The 23,354-nt window shown below is 37.9% G+C and overlaps 2 protein-coding genes across 3 annotated transcripts in view; both read right to left on the bottom strand.

The window, feature by feature from the left end:
* Nucleotides 1-5,592, bottom strand: part of trim3b (tripartite motif containing 3b) — a 43,658-nt gene extending 38,066 nt beyond the window's left edge. Inside the window, exons 1-2 of the mRNA XM_046860461.1 lie at nt 5,459-5,592; nt 3,863-3,930 (exon numbers count right to left, since the gene is read on the bottom strand). The gene's annotated coding sequence lies outside the window, so the exon portion shown is untranslated. The remainder of the gene's footprint in view (nt 1-3,862; nt 3,931-5,458) is intronic.
* Nucleotides 5,593-8,322: 2,730 nt separating this feature from the next.
* Nucleotides 8,323-21,173, bottom strand: fhdc3 (FH2 domain containing 3). Of its 2 annotated transcripts, none has more exons than XM_046860548.1 (12): nt 21,099-21,173; nt 19,941-20,382; nt 16,010-16,071; nt 15,340-15,439; nt 12,991-13,076; nt 12,781-12,881; nt 12,547-12,617; nt 10,873-10,980; nt 10,702-10,772; nt 10,498-10,615; nt 10,247-10,411; nt 8,323-9,624 (listed from the first exon to the last, which is right to left on the bottom strand). In XM_046860548.1, the coding sequence occupies exons 2-12, from the start codon at nt 20,301-20,303 to the stop codon at nt 8,377-8,379; spliced, it is 2,493 nt and encodes an 830-aa protein (XP_046716504.1). In that variant the 5' UTR covers nt 20,304-20,382; nt 21,099-21,173; the 3' UTR covers nt 8,323-8,376. The 2 variants fall into 2 exon arrangements, with proteins under 2 accessions (XP_046716504.1, XP_046716505.1); XM_046860549.1 differs by having other exon boundaries at nt 19,944-20,382.
* Nucleotides 21,174-23,354: the final 2,181 nt, after the last annotated feature.

Here is a 23,354-nt window from a genome sequence, read left to right as displayed (position 1 = left end):
ACCTCGGGGATTCCCCAGGCCTCAGCCCTTGCCGTCAGTGATCCGCTGTCCTTCTTCAGAACAATGAAGTATTGGCTGTAGTAACCTGACTCTCTAACCAAGGGGGGTCTTCCCGATCCACAGCGATCTCTCAGGCGGAAATGGACGGAGACACCCACTGGAGGGAGGTTGTGCCTCAAGGCAAGTCCTGTGGCAGGGCTAACAACCTGGCCTCTCGAGCCAAGACACCTGATTGGGGAACCAACCTTTCGAGGCTGGTTACTGACCCTCTCAGAATGGCTGGAGCAGTGCCTGCACAAGGTGTAGGCCATCCCCCATAAAGAAGGGTGCTCTGGTTGTCAGGGCCGCTTCACCACTGCCTGTTTGTTGGAGGAGAGGACCACCCTCAGGTTGGCCGCCTCCTTTTAACTGGGAGTTTTCTCTAGTGCTAAAACGCACTGTTTTCGGGCTTCGTGCTGCTTGGCCATTCCGGGCTGGGGCTGAGAGCTGTGAGGGAGGAACCGCTTAAACGCTGCTGACTGTTTTGCTGACTCCTGAAATCAGAAAAGATGCCTTTCTGTGGTTACTAAGGCTGCCATCGACCGACCCATGGCCAATGCCTTGTCCCTGGTTAAGTCAGCAGCACAACATAACTCCTTAACATCATCAGCCCCAGAGCTGAAACCCTCGTCCAACTCTCAGAGCAGGTCGGCCTGGTATGCCTGCAACACACTCAGTGTGGTCTGCATGTCGGGAAAAAAAAAGTAGGCCCCGGCGCGGAGGGTGTGATGTGGGATGCAGGAAGTGCACATCCAGATTGCTGGGAACGCGTTGCTTCTGCTTCTAACCCTAGCTTGGACATGGCTCGCGTCACTACATCCAGAAGCTCCTCGAACAGCATAGGCTGTGAGGAGTCCGTGAGCTTGCTAGCTTCCAAGATTTCTTCCTTCTCGGAGGAAAAGACCCGGAGCTCTGCGTCACACGCACCGGGAGAAAACAACGCCGGAGCGAATGCCTTCCTCGGGGAACAAGAGTTTGACCCAGCAGGGGAGGTTGGAGAGGACTCATCCATCTCCATGCCTTCTACTAGATCGGCCTGCAAACCCTACGACCTTTGGCGCCACTTCGCCTCGGCGAGAGTGGGACCTGAGCCGAGAGCCTATAAAATCTTTATTTCATCTACATCAGAAATTAGCAGACATTAATTTGCTAAATTACAGCATTTTGCCAAATGTTGATAGCACAGGATGTAAGTATTGGTAGCCACAACTCAGCCATGTTTTATTTAGGGTACACTATTTGGACGAAAGTTCATGAACACTTGACCATTAAATCACAAGGGGTTTTTGAACATCCCATGCCACATCTAGTCCCCATTAGACTCCAGTCTTCTGCAAAGGAGTTCCATTAGATTTTGGATTGTAAGTGTGGAGATTTGTGCTTATTCAGCCACAAGGGCTGAAGATGTGTGGCCCTAAGAACAGCAAGGGCCAAAGTGTCCCGGGCCATCAGAGAGGCAAAGGGTGCACACACAGAGAATCCACAACAAAGAGAGCAGAGAACATAGTGCATGTAGAAGGGCATCAATCCATCAACAATTACAGAACATCATTACCCACCTAGAACAGCGATTGCTTCCTTCCAGATGTGTTGAACATTTACTACGTTTGTTTTGAAATGCAGAACTTCAATGTGACAGCGAGGAAGACCACCCCTCCTCCTAACACAGAGGTACTGTGTCTTACCATAGCTAATGTGAGGGAAGCTCTAAGCATAGTCAACCCAAAGAAGGATCCATGACCTGACAGCATTCCTGGTAGACTCCTCAGAGAATGTGCAGACAAGCTGGCAGATGCTTTTACCAACATCTTTAATATGTTTTGAGGCAACCACTATTGTGAGGTCTTCCTGCTTCAACGACTACCATCCCATTGCACCTAGAGTAATCATGAAGAGTATCAAGTGGATAGTCATAAAGCACATAAAGACCTTACTGCCCCTCTCACTGAACTGGCTGCAGTTTACATATCGTCCTAACTGCTCCACAATTGTTGCCATCTCCACCACACTTCATTTTTTTTGTTTTTTTTTTTGCATTTATCACATTTAAATTATTTAGATCAAACAAGTGTATGCTGAAATGCTGTTCATAGGCTTCAGCTCAGCATTCAACACCACCGTCATTCCTCAGCATCTGATTGGGAAGTTGAGCATGTTGAGTCTGAACAATCCCATCTCTATCTGGATCTTGGACTTTTTGACAGTGAGACCTCAGTCAGTCTGGACGGGTTCAGTCTGCAGGGGTTCTTAATCTTTATGCGGCCGGGACAGAACATTTTCCAACGATCCCCTTTTAATTATAGCAAAAATATTTTCATAAATTTTATTTTGGAGTGAAGTGATGCATTACAAATTGTTGTGATATGCCATTATAGCACAGATTTGTTTGTATATTTCTGGATTTATGATTTAATATAAATTTATGTTCAGAAACATTGGATATCCAAATAAGTCTTACATTACATTAAAATTACATTGTTAATCAAATAAAAATATAATAAATCTGCGTTTTTTTTTCTTTTTTAGCAAACTGTGCTGCACAACAGAGGCTGTTCAAATTCAAACATGTAAATAACAAAATAAAATTGTGTGATAATGAAATACAATTATTGATTAAGTATAAAAAAAATATTATTAGAATTTTAATATAATTATTTTATACAATTGCACAGTCACACAATATATTGTATGATCTTTGAGCTACAGGTCACAGATCCCTAACTGTACTGTATATGTGTAAAATGCCTTGATTTGTACTGATGTAGGGTGAGGAGGCCTGGGGTGAAGACACAAGGTTTTTCAGTAGGGTTGAGGTTGGAGCTCTATAGCAGCTACTCATGATCTTTCACTCCAACCAATACAATTGTGTGCCCACAACTTGGTAGGTAACATTTTGGGGAAAACCAATACTTTTATTTATATAGTCCGTGTTATTTTGCCAGTGAATAATAATCATTAATAGATTAATTTTATTTTATACAAAAATAAGAATGTATAAAGTTTGTCCAGGACTGTTTTCTTTTAAGAAAAATAGGGTATAATATAATTAATTAAAATGATCAAAGCTTATTGAAAATATATTTTTTATTTAGCTCAAGATCAAAATTAAGGCCAAAGTTCTCAACTAAATTCAACTAATTAAGTTCAGCAGTAAACTATTCCAGTTGCATTGTAACAAATATATTTTTTCCACAGAGTCAAGATGTAAACTTTGCACTTGCTAACAAACAGAAAATTATATCTTTTATCCAGTACAACTTGAAATTGCTCTTACATTCTCAATTGCTTCCATATTCATTTCAGATTTATCTCTACAGGTTAAGTCTGGCTTTGGTGAAGAATCATGCAGTGAAGCTACTTATAAAAAATTACATCACTACCTAATTACTTTGTAGCTCTATTAATACTTCAAACATTGTGTTTCTTTAGCTAAATGATCATTCAAAATTCAGTAGGTCCATTAGCCCACATCTTGAGAAATGCATAGATAAACAGATTGTTAATCCCTCATTCATATTTAATCGTTTAATTCTAATCAGGGTCCTTGTGGATGATCTGAGGTCTTTCCCAGAATGCACAGGAAAACAATCTGAATGCAATGCAAGTACACAGCATTTAAGCATTCTCAGTAGATTTGGATAGTGGGAGAAAAATTGAAAGAGCTAGAGGACATAGTGAACACTCAGCACAGACAGTACAGAGCTGAGGATCAAACACTGGAGCCTGGAGCAATGAAGAGAAAATACTAATACTCTATATTAGCCCCCCAGACAGCATTTTAAATGTTAATTTCACCAAGTTCATTTTTTAAATGCAAACTTACCAAACCATTTTGTTTTCTCAGTCAATATTCAGATCTTTAAAGTGAACTTTGGTAGCTTCTGCAGTGACCTATGTAGAATAGATAGGATTAGACATAATGAACAATTACATTATGACAAGCTGTATTGATGCATTACATTTTCCCAAAAAGTATTGCACTACAATAATTTATATCATGATAACATTTGCTGAAAATAGTTTTTATTGTTGAAATGTGCATCACTGCAAAGTAAAAACAAATTGATTTATTATTAAAAAAAAAAAAAAAAAGGAGAAATATTTGCATGCTGACCTGCATACACACATCTAACATTGCTGTGACTGAATTCTGGCAAACAAACAAATAAGAGACAAAAAAACCCAAATACATGAATGGTTGCACTTAGTACATCTGGTTTGGGCCCAAAATGTTAGTTTTATACCTCGAACATATTTTCACTCGATTATATTCAAAAGCATTTTTCAAAAACAAAAAATTTATAAATACTATAATAACAATAGTTTGTAGACACCTGACCCTAAACAGCCCATTCCTCATTTACTGTTATAATAAACTCCACTCTTCTTCAAAGGTGTTCCAATAGATTTTGGAGTATACTTGTGGAGCCAAGGAGAACCAACCTGTTTCAGCATGATAGTTCTCCTGTGCACAAAGCCAGATCCAAAAAGACATGATTTACATGGGTTGGAGTGGAAAATCTTAAATGGCCTGAACCTCAACCCCTCTGAACACCTTTGTGATGAATTGGAACAGTGACCTTCCCCCACTTGCCTAAATTTGAAATGGGATGTCCAGAAAGCACAAATCTTATAGTCAGGAGTCCATCAACTATTGTCCATATAGTGTGCCTCTATAGTTATCACATTTCTATTTTTTTTTTTTTTTGCACATAACTGTACAGATGCCCTACCTGGTTTAAATTCACATCAGCTTTATTTGTATAGTGCTTTTTTTGTCCCTACTGTACACCAATTTCTCTTTTCTAGTTAGTCTATTATTAGTTGCCATCTTCCATACATGTTCAAATTATTTTTGTTCTTTTTTTGCTAAATCTTGAACCTGTTTACTTCTTAAAATATTTGTATATTTTATTTATTTCTCCTCACATTTTAGCAGTTCTCGAGCAGTACATCGACCCCAAGTCCAGAAGAAACAAATAACGTGCAGCACTAACACAAAGAGTCAGTACAGTGACACATCTCTGCTTTCCAAGTAGGTCAGTTATGGTCCAGTGACTCAAAACGCTCCTTTCTTATGACAAGTAGTCAGGTGCTGTAGTCTCCACAGTGTACGTGAATGTGTTTTGAGTGGAACTGAAGGGAGGGACTGCATTTGCTTGGAATTTGAGTTTCAAAAAAAGCCCAAGAAGCCAATCACCATTTTAGGCAGAATAAATGTCAAATAAGTCGATATCATAAAAAAAGTTATGTAATATTTCTACAAAAAAAATACTTTTTTATTTCTATACAATATGTGATATGCATGCATTACAGTTCTGAATTACACCCACTTCTGTAGTCGATCATCCTTTACAACACTTCATAACAATTATGGCAGAAATGTCAGGATGTACTAAAAAACATGTATTTTACTCACCTTTATTTACAGCAGGCAAAGCAATGAAACATTCAATTAACAGACTCTAGTAGATCTTCCTTAAGAGTCCTCCGAGTCACCTTTTCAAAGCGATTCCCGTCTCAAGTTCGTTCCTCTCTGATGTAGCTCAAGTTTCTCATGTCTGCCTCCACCCCCTGACGCAAGTGCACGCAGAAAAACAGAGACACACAGGAGTTTCAAAAGGTCACAACAAAAGCTGGAAAATATCACAGTCATTCCACTGCGTAGATAACACAGTCATGACCATGGCTTTTCAAGACAATTGTCATAAAATTAAGATAAGCATTTTTACATAAAAGTACTCTGTGTTAATAGAGAAGGATTCTATATAAAAAATAATCATGGAGTCCATCTTTAAAACTGCACTAGTCTGTGGCTAGTATAGGCACTGAACTCTAAAGAAAAAAAAGAGTCTCTGTGTGGCCACTTCTTTCTAAACGGGTATTATTTCACTGTACCTCCAGCCGAATGAGATCACGCTGTAAACATCTTTGTCACCAAGGCGACGAGACAAAAGCACCATTTTTCAACCTCACAACAGCAACCTTACAGCTGTGTAAAAAATGTTAGAATTCTATGGTTTGACAGATCAGAACACAAAAAAAACGAATGTGCTCCTTAGCAAGTCCTAGAATTAGCTAAATGCATGCACATATGCACATAGGAACACCACCACGACATTATGTCATCATTATATATATATATATATATATATATATATATATATATATATATATATATATATATATTTTTTTTTTTTTTTTTTTTTCAATCAAGCTAAAATGGAGAAACCATATATTAATATGTAAAGAATATGATTCAATAGCATTTAGAACCATGTTCAGCAGCAATAACCTGTTGTAATTATGTTCTGTATGACTATCAGTCTTATAATTTTTGAGAAATTATGGCTCACTTTTCTTTTAAACGTCATTTCAGTTCATTAAAGTTTACAGGCATTTGTTTTTGCGCAGCTCTCTTAAGGTTCCACCACAGCATTTTAGACATATGAATTTACACCAGGTCATTATATATATATATATATATATATATATATATATATATATATATATGTATGTATGTATGTATGTATGTATGTATGTGACCACCTCTTTAAAAGGCCCAAGTGTTTGCTGGTCTGGAGCATTCACAATGCCAAAAATATGAAGATATCAGTAATGATCTTAAAGATGCAATTTTTGCTGGCCATCTATCTGGGAAGGCCATATCCAAACAATTTAAACATCACTATTCTTTAGTGAGAAGGATTATTCGCAAGTGGAAAATGTTTAAAAAATTGTTGCCAAACTTCCCTGGAGTATACGTCCCAGCAAATTTACCCCAAGGTCAGACTGTGCAATGCTCAGAGAAATTGCAAAAAACCCCCACAAATGTTAGACCGCAGACACTCTAGGCCTAAGTTAGCAAAAGATAACTGGAACAATGTTCTTTAAAGACAAGAGACCAAAGCGAGCTGTTTGGCCATTATCCACAGAATGTTTTTGTAAAAAACAAACATCATCACAAACACCTCATAACTGTCAAGCATTATGGTGACGGGATGATAGATTATGCTTGTTTTGCTGCCATAGGACCTGGCCAAAATATTCTATAGTCAAATGTAAGGCCATTTGTGAGACAGCTAAAACTTGGACAAAACTGGGTCATGCAAGTGGATAATTGTTCCAATTACAACAGCAAATTTACAACAGAATAGCTGAAAAAGAACAGAATCGATGTGTTGCAATGGCCCATAGTACAGAAATGCTATGGCAGGACCTTAAGAGAACGGTGCATAAACAATTGTCTGCAAACCTCAATGAACTACAGCAGAACTGTAAAGATAAGTAAGCCAAAATTCCTCCACAATAATGTGAGACACTACAGAACATGTTAGTTATTGCTGCTATAGGTGAATTTTTAATCCCCCCCTCCCCTCAATTGGACTTTCGTAAAAAATAATAAAAATAAATAAATAAAAAAATCCCCTCGAGGGGGGAAAAATGAAAACACACACACACACACACACACACACACACACACACACACACTTACTTTAATATGTCATGTGTTGCTGTTCATCCAAGGTTGTATTTACCTAATTCTAAGTTCTGCTAAGCACCATATGATATGTTCTGATACATAAAACTATAGAATTCAAAGAGGGCACATTTTTAATTCACACAACTGTATTAACAAGTCACAGCAAGGACCACACAACAGGACACTATTCAAATCAAAATACTAATTAGACCAAGTAAAGAGAAAAGACAAATAAATCACACACAACTATTAAGCAGTACTAAGACTTGGGTAAATGATCACTAATGTATTTAGGAGGACAAAGTCCATGTTCCTAAATAAAAATAAATGTCAGCATGTGGCAAAAAAAATTTTTTTTAAGTGATTTGGACACTTTTTGATACCATACATGACATTCCAAAAAAGTAAAATATGCAGGTAAGACAGATGTGTGAAAAATATACTTTCAAATATTAAGGTGGAATTCCACACTTTATTTTTATAAAAATGTACACAATAAACAGGAAATAAAAGCAAAAACTTTAAAGTGCATTAAATCCTCAGAGCTAAAAACATCAGGAATAGGTTAAAATCAATTAAATACAAATAAATTATCACTTTTGTGGTTAGGATCCATTTAAGGTCACAATGAGCACACTCCAAAACAAGTCCATATTTGTCTTGGGTTATAAAGTTCATTGTGAAATGCAGATGAGTACACAAAGCTTAAGCTAAAAAAAAAAAAAAGAAAAAAAAAAAAAAAAAGTATAATTATAATAATAATAATAATAATAATAATAATAATAATAAAAAAAGGTGTGTGGGTGTGTGGGTGTGTGTGTGGGGGGTGGGTGGGATGGAACAGCAAAAAAAATTCAAGAATCCACTCTGTATGAGTCTCCTATAGAAGCAGGCCTTCCTTTCTCCCCAAATCGCTGAAAGAAGGACATCAGTGTTGACGGTTCGTGTCTTTTGGTTTCTCGTACATGGCGTCTTGGAAAGAAAGCACTGAAACGAAAGCTAGATATGGATTCAGGGTTTTCACCCACTGATGCAGACCTTAAAAGAGTTCCTGGTGTTGATGTGCCTTTTAATGGAGAATCTCTAATGCCCACATGGCTAATCACAGAGGTAGACAAGCTGTGCTCATATGACCTGCACATGTGTGCCAGTAAAGGGCCCTTGGAGGGTGTGTCAGGCAGTGCCCACACTCCATCCTCTGAGTCTTCATCTTTAATTGAACCAAAGGAATGTCTGCGGCGCCGCATGCATGAGGGTGAGACATTTGGACTGAGAACAGTCCAAGGCGATCCAAAGCCATTCTTATGGGCCAAATCCACCTCTTGTTTTCCTCTGTGATGAGGTGAGGAGACATTCTGAAGATTTAACCGCTGTGCAGCATCTGAAACGGAGCACCTAACCCGGCATGGCTCCTTCTGGGAATCCTCCTTCGCTTGATCAGTCTCTTCCTTCCTCCCTTGCTCATCATTCACTCCACCATGTTGTTTGACAAGTATGCTCCTGCGCCGGGTTGCTTTGCAGCTTTTTGGAGTTGATTTGTCTTCTATGCATGGTGCTCTTTTTGGGGCTGATGGTGTACACTGTACATTCCCATCGCAACAGATTTTTTCCGTGTTTAAGCATTCCTCTTCTTGCTTTTCTTCATGACAGGCATCAATCGGTACCTTTTCAGGACTCTCCTGGGCCATCGGACAGCTCTTGGCCTGCTCCTCATTGAGCAAAATTACATTTTGTTCTGTCTTGGCAGGAGTTTCCAGGGTTTTCTGGACGCTCAGAGTCCGCTCTTGAAGTGAAATATTGATATCCTTTTTGTCCATATTAACAGAGTTATCTAAAGCTATGGGAGACTTTTCTGCCAGTAGGTTGTTTTTAGTAGGTAGATTGTTTTTCTCCAGCGTTTCTGTTTCTCTGTTGGATGAGGGCTGTCTTCTGCGGGTAGGACGAGTGCTGAGGAAACTGGTAAGAATGGACTCCAGGGCCTCATGTTCTGAGCTTTGCCTAGAGCAGGCGGCGATTGTACGACGCTTGGGTAGTCGGCTAAGTGTCTCTTTCTCCCTCTGCTGCCTTCGGTGCCTCTCCACTGCCTCTCGTTCTGCATTTTCCTGTTCAAACAAGTTTATTGAGTCATTTGAAGTTATTAATATTCTAATGCATGGTGTTGAATGCAATTATCTTTTATTTTTAATTTGAACTATTTAATGTAAATAACACTATATTCTATTGTGAATAAAATATGGGTTCATAAGATTTCCCAATCACTACATTCTGTTTTTCTTTACATTTTACTGTGTCCCAAATGTTTTTGTATTTGCGTATCTAAAAAAAAAAATAATAATAATAACAAAAACAAACAAACAAAAAAAAAAAGATATACTTCATCCATGCAAGTGAATCGTTCCTGATAAGTAAAATCCTGTGTGTGGTTGGCTGACAGATGGTGGGTAGGTGATGTGCTATAGGTTGACTAATGTTGCAAGTTATAAAGAACTGGTTAAGAACAAAGTTATTAGCTAGTTTTATGAATGGAAACAATTAATGAGGACCACTAGTCTAAATTCTGAAGAAAAAAAAAAGACAAACTAAAATAACAAAGCCTCAGTACTGGTCCAAGGTGCCCCAACCAAGGGTATCCCAATTTCCAATAACATTTCTTTCCCATTAATAAAACTGATCCTGACCATTGAGTTTATATCAACAGAGTTGTAAACTAAGTACAAGACTTACCAATACAGCTCTGTCAAACTTCTTACAGAAAGAGTGGAAAATTGAGCAGCATTCCTCCAGCTTAAAGGAAGCAGGGTCTTCACAGAAAAACTCAGCCACTGAGTGACTGATTGAATCCAGCTCCCTTAAAGAGGCTTCCATGTCTGCAAGCTGACATATCGCCATCTACACAAAAGACAAGATAAAGCCAATCACCACAATGATCTCAGATTTTACATCAGTCTCCTAAAGTAAATATGTTGCAGACTCACTTGAAGAAACTCATCCATTTGATGTTGCAGATCAGGCTGTTTGCTGGCATAGGCTTTTGCTTCTTTAGTTTTTGCCAATTCTCTATTAATGTCTTTTTCTACTTCTTGTTTCTGAATTCTGAGAAACAAAACATAAAACATGTAAAGTGTTCAGCATCCCAGCTTATTTTTGAGTATATAAATTGTAATGCCTATTACAGTCACCTTGATGCTTCACCGATGTGTTGAAGCTGTTCTGTAAACCTTAATAAAGCACCATCAATCTGCTGAGCTTGCTGCGGTGAAGAGATTTTCCAAGATAAAAAGGTAAACAAAAAACTAGCTGAAGTTTATTTATATATATATATATACACATACATATAAAAATTATATTACCATAGCCACGTAGTGCATAAGATTCATGCCAGGTTTGTTAGCTTTGGTGTCCACAAGCCTCAGGAGAGAAGTCATTCTGAAACCTATTGCTCGACCAGCGTAGCCACCCTGAACAAGTCCACACAAAAACATAGTGGCATATTAACTGACATTTTATTGCAACACCTTTACTATCATCCAGAATTTATAACCAGTTTGACACAGTCATTATTTATTTTACAAAAATGAAGCAAAGATGGAGATGCCATTTGTGAAAAACTAAGTGCGCCTTATGATTCGGTATCTTGCAGAGCCACCTTCAGCAGTGATAACTTATCATATAATATAATCGTATTCTGTATGACTATCAGTCTAATCATTGTGGTGGAATTCTGGCCCACTCTTCTTTAATGTTTCAGTTCACTGAAGTTTGTGGGCATTTGTTTATGCACAGCTTTCTTAAGATCCTGCCACAGCATTTCAGTTGGGTTGAGGACTGGACTGACTGGGCCACATCAACACCTTGATTCTGTTCTTCTTCAGCCAGTCTGTTATAGAGATGCTGTGTTCTTAAGATCATTGTCCTGTTGCATGACTCAATTTCAGGCAAACTTTAGCTGTTCAACGGATGGCCTAACATTTGACTCAAATACTTTTGTCTACAGAGGAGTTTAATGTAGCCTCAATGACTGCAAGTTGCCCAGGTCCTGTTGCTGCAAAACAAGCCTAAATCATCACCCCTTTACCACAGTGTTGACAGTTGGAATGAGGTGTTTTTGCTGATATGCTGTTTGGTTTTCACCAAATGTGGTGCTGTGCATTATGGCCAAAAATGTCCATTTTGGTCTTCCCTGTATGAGCCCTGTTGAGAATTCGATGCAAAACTCTGAGCATTGCATGGTCTGGCTTTCAAGAGAATTTGCTAGGACACCCACTCATAGAAAGATTGGAAACTGTCTTGAATGTTTTCCACTTGTGCATAATCTTCCTCATTGTAGAATGAGGAGCTTTAAATTGTTAGGAAATTATAACCCTTCCCAGATTGATGTCAGCATTGTTCTTTGAGAAGCAATTGTTGCTGTCCTTCTTCCCTCCTCGGCATGGTGTAAACACACACTTGAATGCTCCAGGCCAGAAAACTGCTAAAACGTGGGCTTTTAAATAGGTGGTTACACTTGCGAATGATAATCAAGGGCATTTATTTAGTAGCACCTGGCTGCTACGTGGCCTCTTAATTCCTAACGGTATACTTTTATTTTTTATTTTTTATTAAATAATAGCATGGTGGTGGTGTTCATCTGAGCTTGTATTTGCCTAATTTTAAGACCTAATAAGAACCAGAGGATTTTTTATGATGTCCTGATAACTTAGAGATGTGATTAGATTAGTTAGGAGGTGTATGCAGTTGTTGACCTGGGCTTTTCACTCAGAACCCCTGCCAGTTTTTCAGGAATGTATCACAAAGCAGAAAACCAAAAAGCTTTTAACAGCTGGTGGTTCAGAGGAGTTACCTGTGTGTAAGTAAGCTAAGTGAGCTACACTCACTTAGCTTACTTACAGAATGTGTGCAGAATGTCATCTCAGAATACACCAATTATTTTAAAAATAAAGTTGATCCACATAAACTAGTGAAATTACAAATATACGAAAAAAAAAAAAACAACAACAACAAAAAAAAAAAAAAAAAAAACTTACAGCATTCATGTAGTTTCCAGCTTTAAGCACCAGTCTGATTATAGAATGTAGATCATCACACTCCAGCAGCTCTGTGAGAGTAAGGAAGTTTTGTAAATCATTTAGCTGATAAGAAATTATCCAGTAAAAATTAAATATATTTTTGTGGCAAAAAAGTTTAATAATTTGGAGAACTAAACATGAAGAAAAATGTATAAATAATATGTAAATGAATAAACAAACAAATCGCAATACCATTAGCTGCTGCAGTCATGATGGAAATAGATTTTTTCATTTCCTCTATAAAGGGCAATAACTCCTCTCTGAGAAGCAGGCTTTTTAATCTTTCTTCATATCTGTGAGCACAGAATACATCAACAATTCAAACCTCTGGGTGGCTGCTGTGTAAACTTTTAAACAGTAATAATTCTGGTTTTATTTCTTTCCCAGAGCCATTAAACTCACCCGGGAACTTTAACCAACATAAGGAAGAAGCGGTCTGCCTCCGCAAGCTGAGATTCATCACCATTGAATGATAGCAGCTTCTTCACCTGTAAAATTCAGTTCATTTCTTAGCAATCCACGGGACAGTGAGACACCCAGAGCATCAGTTTTAAATGTCAAGCAAATACAACTGCATATTAAAAATGATTTAAACGAATAAACACATCTTTATCTTAAATATTATTAAGAATAAGCAATGATCGTTATATGTCAGAGGCTTTTTTTTTTACTTATTACTTTCTATTTCTTATTATTTTCTTTTTACTTATTACTTTCTATTTATTACTTCCTTTTAGGTTCAGAGATATTACACAAACTACAGGATTCAAGAGTTTGTCATATGTACAGGAAACAGTCTGTTACACAATACAGTGAAACCATCAAATTACAATTAAATTAGCAAAGTTATTATTTATGTTAAAAAAAACAGGTGAAATATGTGCATGTATGAAGTGAGCAGTGTTCAGTGTAATCCTCATACAAAGACATGTGCAAAGTCCTGGCAAGGTAGATTGGGTCCATTGGGTATATGTTAGTTTTCCCACTGTAAGGGGCTAAATTTGTTTATGCAAAAATATGCAAGGTCATCTCTAGTCAATTTTGACATTTGCATTGTGGGTGTGTGTGTTTGTAGAAATGATGGGGTCTACAATGATTGGGGGTAAGCCAATGGATGAGTGTTCTTTACATGCCTCATGGACTGTGGGTTAAAAACCATTTTCCAGCCTTGAAGTTCGATCTTTAACACTCCTGTAGAGTCTGCCTGACTGTATGCGGTGACTTTTGTCTTTATGATAATTGCTCTTCTGATGAATCTGGCCTGGTGGTGGCTCTCTAGTGTTGTTAAGGCTGTTCGATGGTTTGAGCAGCTCTCACCAGCTGCTGTATAGCCTTACAATTTGCTGTGCAGCTTCCAAACCAGATTGTTACGGAGCTGGTGAGCATGCTCTCAATAGCACATCTATAGAAACTATCAATTAGGCGTAAGGTGTGTTACTTCTGGCTCCTCCGATTAACATTCATCTCCTTTGTTTTGCTGACATTTAGAGAGATCGTTGTCCTTGGCACCACTTTACTAGTTCAGCCACTTCCCTCCTGAATGCTGACTCATCAAATTCTGTAATCAGTCCAATGACTGTTGTCTCATCAGCAAACTTGATCATGCTGAAATTGTTCTGGTAGGGGACACCATCATAAGTGAAGAGTGTGTAGAGCACGGGTGCACACATTTTTTCAGCATGTGAGCTACTTATAAAATGACCAAGTCAAAATTATCCACCTACTATAAAAGTGCATAAATAAATAAAAATACCAAATACAAAATATCTACCTACACTACTTTTGCGATCGACCGGTAGATCGCAATCGATGTATTGGGCACCCCTGGTGTAGAGCGTGGGGCTCTACACGCTTATAGCCCTGCGGAGCTCCTGTGTTTAGGATTATTGCCCTGGATAGGTGGTTTCCAGTTCTAACAGTCTGGGTTAGAAATTCCAGAACTAGTCAGTAGTAGTATGAAGTAGTAGTATGAAGCGCTAGTCTCTAGTCTTTGTATTCCCAACAGCTCTTTGAAAATCATACTTGAAGAGAGGTCTGTACGCAGTGTAAAAAACACACATGTTGTTGTCTGATTGGCCGAAGTGGGGGTGAGGCACAGTCTTGTATATACCCTTACTGTATACCTAGCCCAAGATGTTTTAACATGCACATTTGATGCATAGATTACTGTGGTTAAAATCACCTGCCACAATAAACACAGTCCAAATGTGTGCTTTCTTGTGCATTTATCGGTCATACAGGGTCATACAGAATCCAGAGTGATGAAGTGAAGTTCACGTGTGGCAGAATAAAAAGCCAGGTGAAATACAATGAGAATTCCCTTGATGGATAAAATTACCTGCATTTCACTACTAAAGGTTTCAAATCCTTTTTACAGTGTTTACTGACAGACTGTCCATCAGAGCATCACCAGTTGTTAATGGAAACACACATTCCTCCACCTTTATGTTTTCCAGATGCCACTGCACAGTCGAAAGTGGCATGTCAAAATGATTAATTGTGTTGTTACACATTTTGTAGACATTTTCCATAGGTTCATTTTACCCAAGATGCAAATGGAATAAGGGCAGTAATTCGCAAACAAATGCCCTAAAATTGGAATAAACTGGATAAAAATAAAAGATTCTCCATTTTGTTCAGCTTAGGTGTATGCTAAGTAGACTGTAAAGATCGTAACATGCACGTTATTTGTGTTGTGTAAACATTACTCGTTTTCATACTTTTCACAATTCTACAAGTCGTACAATGTACCTCCTCATCATCAGGCAGCAGCTTGTTCAGTGCTCTCAGTCTGCCTGCAGCAAATCGCATGTTTCCCTTCATGATGTCCTCAACAATGTCCCGAATTGGTCTGCGGAGGGAGCCAAAGAACAAATATAACATCTCTATAAAAGGATATAGTCTCTTGTAGTACTGACTAGACAAGAATCCTCAAATCCTATGACTACAAACCACACATGATTTCACTGATTTATTTTTTTATTTTTGTGGTAACTGAAATTGTGGAACATACAGAAACTGAATTTTTTTTTCAAATATCTACATGACAAGTTTCTATGGACAACATAGTTTCACATCCATTAACTCGCATAAGAAAATATTTTGTCATAGCTTTTACAGTTATTTATGCCACCTTTTAATAAATAATGTTTGATGATAATGCTCACGCAGCAGAGTTAATATTTCAGCTTCAGACAATGTGGTGTGGCAGTGTGATATAATTTGGTTTTCTCCGAGAATATTAGGTGCTTGTATTTACAGTAAAAAAAAAAAAGAAAATTGGGGCGGTAACAACTCGAGGGTATTGCCCAATTTCAATTACAATTCCCCAATGCTTGAGGGCCTGTGTATGACATGAATTCTGCTCATCCTGTAAATGATTGCTAAGCAAGAAATTACCAACCTCTGTCAAAAACCTCACCGTTTAAACTGCTTCAGGAGAATCCCAAGATTCATACTTTTCTTTGAGTTAAGGATTGAGACCTGTCAAATAGAAGTTGTTAAAAATATGTAAGAATGAATGAAGAAAAAAAAAAAACCTGCATGTTTTAACAACTCATTTACATATTCATAAAAGTTTGCACCAAACGAAAAATCATCAACAAAAAATAGGAAATTTTTAGATCACTATCAGAAGGTTAATACAATAAAGTAGGAACATAGCAAAAGCAAGGCAAATACATTGCATTGTGTAGCAACACACACCTCCACACTTCCTATTCATCTCAATATTAATCATCCTAAACTACTTCTGCTTGCAGCCAGAACTGTTCCCTATACACTGGCAAACACAATTATTCAACCTTTCAATTTCTTGGTAATCCGTTAAATACATGTACTGTAAGAAATATAGCTTGCCGCATACAGTATCTGAGAAAAGTAAGTGCACCGCTCACAAACTTTTTTTATGATATGTTCCCAAGGGACAATACTATAGAAATGAATATTGGATATACTTTAGAGTATTCAATGTGCAGCCTGTGTACAGTACAATATAATAGATTTATTGTCCTCTTTTTAAAAAAAAAAAAAAAAAAAAAAAAACCATACAGCCATTATTGTCTAAATAACTGGCAACAAAAGTGAGTGCATCCTAAGTGAACATGTCAAATCTGTTTCAATTATGTCAATTTTTTATGTGAGCAAAATTGTTATCTAGCACTACCTTAATCCTCCAGGGCATGAAATTGTTGATGCACAGGTTGTTGCTGGGATCCTCTTTCAGTTCTCCACAATAACATCACAGAGATGCTGGATATTAGACACATGGTGCTTCTCCCCCAGTCACTTGAGGATGCCCCACAGGGGCTCAATAGTGTCCAGGTATGGAAACATACTTGGCCACTTAGTCACCTTCACATTCCTCAGCAGGGCAGTTGTCATCTTGCCAGTGTGTTTGGGGTCTTCAGAAGGGGCTTTCCTTCTGGGATGACAGCCATGCAAACAGACTTGTTACAGTGTGCAGCTTATGGTCTGAGCACTGACAAGTGGACTTACTTTCTTGCTTCTCCAACCTATAAAGCAATGCTGGCAGCACTCGGGTGTCTTTTTTTTTTTAAACCCAGCTTCTGCACCTGACGCACAACACGAGGACTTCTTCACCCTTGTGAGACCCCTTGCCTCTGTATGACCCTGGCCACTGTACTGTAACTCAGTTTCAGGGTGTTACTGATGATCTTACAGCCTAGGCCATCTTTGTGGAGAGCAACAATACTAATTCTCAAATCCTCAGAGAGTTCTTGGCCATGAGGTGGCCTGTTGAAAATCCAGTGGTCAGTGTGAGAGAAGTGTACTCAAAGCACCAAATTTGACAAAGATTACTGCTCTAATACAAGATAAACAAATTTCTATGCTCCTGTCAAGCAGACAAAAACAAACATGATGAATAGGAATTGTGGCTTTGCATGATTAAACGTTATCACTTGTGTCCTCACTTTTGTTTCCAGTTATTTTGGAAATAATGGATATGTTCTTTTTAGAGGACAGTAAATCTATACTGCTGTACAAGCTGCACATTGACTACTCGAGAATATACCCAAGTTTTGTTTCTATAGTATTGTCCCTTGAGAAGATATAATAAAATGGTTGCTGAATTGTGAGGGGTATACTCACTTTTGAGAGATACTGTATATGTACACACTTTTCCCCCCCTTTCTTTTCCAGGATTGATGGACCACAGGGAAGGCTATTACCGTGATTTGATTATTTTTCAATAACTTTGTATACTGTAGTGTTTTACTGATCTTTTGGGAGCAGATTGCTGAAGCTTTTTTCTGAATGTATTAAATAACATCATATAATTTACTTCCACTTATTGCTGCGTTTAATATTAAGGGAAATCTGTGAAACTAGTTCGTTTTTAATCACTTAGTTATTCCCCCACCAGACCCTCATTTTTTCCTGCTTGACCAAGAAATGCTATTTATCTTATTACGGAGAAAGCTCAAAGTTCCCTGTCCTGATCACCATTAGCTAGGACTAAATAAACTCTGACTAAATGTTAAATAATCTTTACCCCATCAATAATTACATCAGCAGCATCTGTGAAACACTAAAGTAGTTGTTTTCACAGAATTGATAATGCAGCAAAACCAGCACAATAATATAAACCAATGTGATTATCACATTTACGCTATGAGCGCTCAATCATCCAACAGAAAAAAATATCAACACACATTAACCCAATTGTATTATTATATCACAGCAGAGCTGCCTTCTTAATTCTGATTGGTCAGAATGTGTTAAGGTGATCAATTTAATATGATAGCAACTCTGATATAACATCCAGCTGCAAAGCAGCGCTTTGAATTAGTTCGGTTTTTGGGGCCTGCTTATAACTGCATTACTTCAAATGATGACTTGATTTACTGATTTGAGTTATGCATCATTAATATATAAAAATTATCTTCGTTTGCAAATGCTGTTGTGATACAGAAAGAATAAGGATGAGCTTTTATAAGAAAATAATTAACTTGTGTGGATGTGTAGCATCCAGTGACTACAAACCATTGATTATTTTCAATACAACAGTGTCTTCTATTTGTATTTCACATGGTTCTGTGATACTAACACTTCAAAGGGCAACAATGTGATAATTAAGAAACAGTGTATTGGGCAGCCCTAGTGTGAATGTTGATCAGCACTCTAGCAGATCCCTGAAATTATAAATTTAACAGTGTTTAATGTGACATTTCAAACGCAAGATATTTTAGTGATCTGAATAAAAAAAAAAAAATGCTGAGAAAATCAAGATCTAGTGCCCATAAAACAAACTGTAGTGATAGACGTAGTGTGCTCTTTAGACTCAACCACGATCTGGGATACAACAATTCATATACCTTCAATTTACTAGGGTCACCTGTACATCGAATATATTTGTGTGCAATGCTAAAATATATGATTCAGGTTAGGAGCTTCACTTGTTCACCTCAAACATGTGTAATCTCTGTGATTTGATTCCAACACAGTTGCTGGCATCAGATTGGACGGCTTGAGTACATCATTAACTGCTGATCACCTTGGAATTTCACACACAGTATCTGGAGTTTACATAGAATGTTGGGAACTCTTTACAACTGTGGTGAGCAAAAAAGCATCTCATAACACTGTACACATCAAATCTTGAGGCCAATAAGCTAAAAATAAAAGCAGTGTAATGCATCAATGTCAATTCCTATCACCCGAGAACAAGAATCCGAGGCAGCAATGGGCACAGACTCATCTAAACTGGAAGGTTGATGGCTGGAGAAAAAAAAGGTGGTTGCCTCTGAAACTGTCCTGTTCCAGTGGGCATTTCAGAGACACCTTGATTCTTGTTCTTTGTAGACATGTGTGAAAGTGCTCTTCTGCTGGTGTAGCCCACCAACCTCAAACGTTAAAGTTTGTGCTAAAACAATTTTCTGCTCACCATGTCAAAATTGAAGTGTTTTTCTTTTGTTTATATATTTTTCCCAGCAGCTCAAAATTGACTTGTCCTCAGCCCTTTTTAACAACAAAAGCATTACTCACAAATCAGTCACTCAGTGTTTTTTTTGTTTTGTGTTCTGACACCACTCTGTGTTAAATATAAAGACTGTTGTGTCCCAAGAGAGCAGCAAGTTCTAAAAAACTCAAAACTGTTTTTGAAAAATGTTTGATGCATGATTTTATACATTGTGCTACAGCTACAAAATTGACTAAATAAATGCATGAAGGTAAAGGTGCACCTAATAAAGTGGATTGTAGGTGTATACTGAAAACACTAATAAGGTACTGTAACACAGCACCACACCATCAATACAGCTATTTGCCTGCAGCAATCTCCAGCTGACATGTTCCATCTGCCTGAGAAAACTGAAACACACAATACTCACAACCTCTGACAAAGGAGTGGTAGACTGCAGGCCCCACACATTCTTCTTGACTGTGCCATGCCTGGGTGCCATCTGCATGCATTCGGTGTGGCTGAAGAGCTCCTCTATGCATTCGGTGTCCAATGGAAGATCCTCCAGCTTCTTGTTTGATGTCCAGACATTCCGCTTCCCGACCACGCTATGCCTTGGAATGGTGTCCCAGTTGAAGTTGCGCATCTTGGAGCGGCGGTGAACACTGCGAGAGATTAGTGCACTTCCTGCTACAGGAGGTGGAGGAGGAAGAGGAGGTGGAGGAGGAAGAGGAGGGGGAGGAGGAGGAGGAGGAATAGGAGATGGTCCGACGGACATGGCAATGCCATCCATGGGAAATTTGTGGTATGGATACCCAAAGTAGACCCACTTCAGCTCCAAAGGTGTGGATGATTCGCAGGATCCAGAATAGCTAATTCAACAGAACAAGACACAAAAAACATTTTTTTTCCATCATGCCTTTTGAAAACTATGGCAGAACAGAGAAGAACTAAAATACAGTGGGTCAGACTAGCCAGATAATATATACATAATATAGGCTAAACAAATCAAAAGTTTCTGCTGATTGATCACTGACCGTACAAAATAAATTAGCAGTCATATCATTCATATAAAAGTAAGAAATAACACATTTAGAAAAATTGCTTTTACTAGGGAGTGTATTTTGTTTGTTTCTTGGTTTGTTTTAATATCCCAAACTATTACACTGGGTTTCTCCCTCCTGTACCACAGCCAGTAATCTAAACCTTATGTAATATCCATTAATAGGAAATAACGGTTGCTGAATACAATGTACAGAAAAAATACAAATATATATATATATATATATATATATATATATATATATATATATATATAATAATTTACATTTCTGTAAAGAGCAGAAATAGTACAAGGTGAAGTATATACTACTAAAGTTCTACCAAAAGGTTTAAAGCTTTAAAAGTGACCAGTCTGACATTCATTTCTTTTGTTATATAATTGGGACGCTAAAGACCAATGAGTTAGTAATAAAAAAAAATAATTCTGAACACTAAAGCACACGGAGCAGGCCAAACACAGACACATGCATACCTACACGAAATATATCTCAATACACCAAGGTTAATTCTGATAAATCAAATCTACCTGAACTGGAACAATCCACTGTTGTCTTAGAGCCGAAAACCCGTTTAAATGATAGGCATTGCAGCGGAACAGCAGCAAACCAACGCAACGCCTGCATGCAAATAAAGAAGGCACTTTATCAATTCGCTAAACCACGCCCACTTTGATCCGACGGTCACTCACCTGTGAACAAAGCCCCGCCCACTGTGTGAGAAAAGCGCGCACTGAAGCCTGAGAGCAGTCACGGTGTGAGATACTTCTGCCAGGGTGGTGTGGGAGTAAATCAGAACTTTGCTGCACACCCCATGTGGCTATACTAACACACACACACACACACACACACACACACACACTCCTTTTATTACTGTAACCACAAGGAATTTGCATCTACCATGGGGTATCCAGATCCTATCCTGGAAACACTTGGCAGAAAGTATGAATGCAGCCAGGGTCAATTCAAAATAGCTCATCCACTTACTGCCATGTTTTTGGGACAAACTGGACACTTCCAGAGGTAAACAAACTTGGCAGACAGCAACCCAGTGCCAGGATACAGACAGACACTGGAGCTGTGAACTCTTCCCACTGTGCAACCTATAGTGGGTTCAGTTAACCCATGTTATTTTTTATTTTATTTCTTCCTATTATTAGCTTATGTGCTAGTTTATGTGCTGCTGGAAATGTAAAATATAACCCCAGTGTGTCAATGTATGAACACAAAAATAAGCTTTAACAGGAACACCTGTACACCTGGTTATTTATACAGCTTCAGTACTACATACAAGAACTTCAGTTAGTGTTTGCATAAAACATCAGAAACAAGAAAATGCTCTCAGAGATTGTAGCTGTGGTATTTTTACACAATGCAATCTCTGGAGTTTGCACAGCGTGGTGCAAAAAAAATAAAATAATAAAAATTGAAGTTAAAGAGCGTCATTTCTGTTGAAAAAATTGTTTCGATTTGCTCAAGCATTCGGAAAGCTACATGTAGTAACTTATATAACCACAACCACAGAAAACTGAGTGACTCATGGGCACAAATGTACCCAACCTAGACTTACATATTTTAAAAGGAATAAATCACCTGGGTGTTTTCCAGGCATTTTCAGTTTTTGTCAATAATAGCCTCAGATTGTTTTTTTTTATCTTAGCTGACAGGAGCAGAACCTGATGTAATCTACTGTTGTAGCCTATCCACCTCAAGGTTCAGTGTTCTGTGGAAGCTGGGATGCTTTTCTGCTCACCAGTTAAAAGCCTACAGAACCCTTTTATTCAAATATTTATGGTTTTCCAGACCATTCTGATGTTTAATGTTAACGAAGACTAGGGTCAACCGAAGCTCCTGATCTGTATCTGCATTATTTTATGCATTGTGCTGCTGCAACATGATTGACTGAATAATAATCTAAGTGTGTGTGTGTGTGTGTGTGTGTGTGTGTGTATATATATAAGATATTTTCTTTCAAGTGGAAGGTAAGTGAATATAAATAAAAATATTTTGAAGTGGAGAATATTTGAGTTTTGAACACAGCTTTAAGATAGTTCTAGTAGTATGAATGGGTGCATCCAAATCAGGAACAGGAAACGTGCACCTACAGTGACATTCATGATATAAAATCATAAGCACACAATGTATGTACAATATAATGAGTGGCTCCTGAAAACTAGCTTTAAGATGGAAGTGCCACACAACGTTTCAACCATCACTCAAAGAACGTTACTTCAATAAAAATCCACAAGTCAGTTTTTTTTTGCAAACATTTCATATTTTATCTTGTGGGCTTTAGTATATCATTTTCATATTCCAGAGGGTTTGGTCAGACTTAGGGATAAAGGCAAACATCATTCATACACTACTGTATCGCAGAGCAGTCTAAAATACCAATTATACACAATAATGTACTTCATACACACGTGGTCCCTCAGAATGAGGAGAGACTCACATTAGTAATAAACCCTTCTGATAGCATCATACCGAAATAAAAAGGACATCATGTTGTTTAAAAAACAATTAAGTTAGAGCATAACATTTGGTCTGGTTCATAATTTATATCCTACTTTCAACAATCGACCTTCATGTATTTCTTCTCGCTATACCACTATTCTGACAATTGTCTAATGACTAAGAAAAAAGGATGAGGTACAAAAACACTTTTGCCACATACACAGAAACATCGAACGCATTAGTCTAGCAAAAAATCAAATAAAAGAGGAAAGTGGAAGAAACAAGGGAACAGGAATAATTTGGAAAACATGTGACCAGTTACAATGGGATTG

The sequence above is a fragment of the Silurus meridionalis genome, chromosome 11 (assembly GCF_014805685.1).
Source record: "Silurus meridionalis isolate SWU-2019-XX chromosome 11, ASM1480568v1, whole genome shotgun sequence".
Classification (NCBI taxonomy): Eukaryota; Metazoa; Chordata; class Actinopteri; order Siluriformes; family Siluridae; genus Silurus; species Silurus meridionalis.
This window is presented reverse-complemented; position numbering and strand designations above follow the sequence as displayed.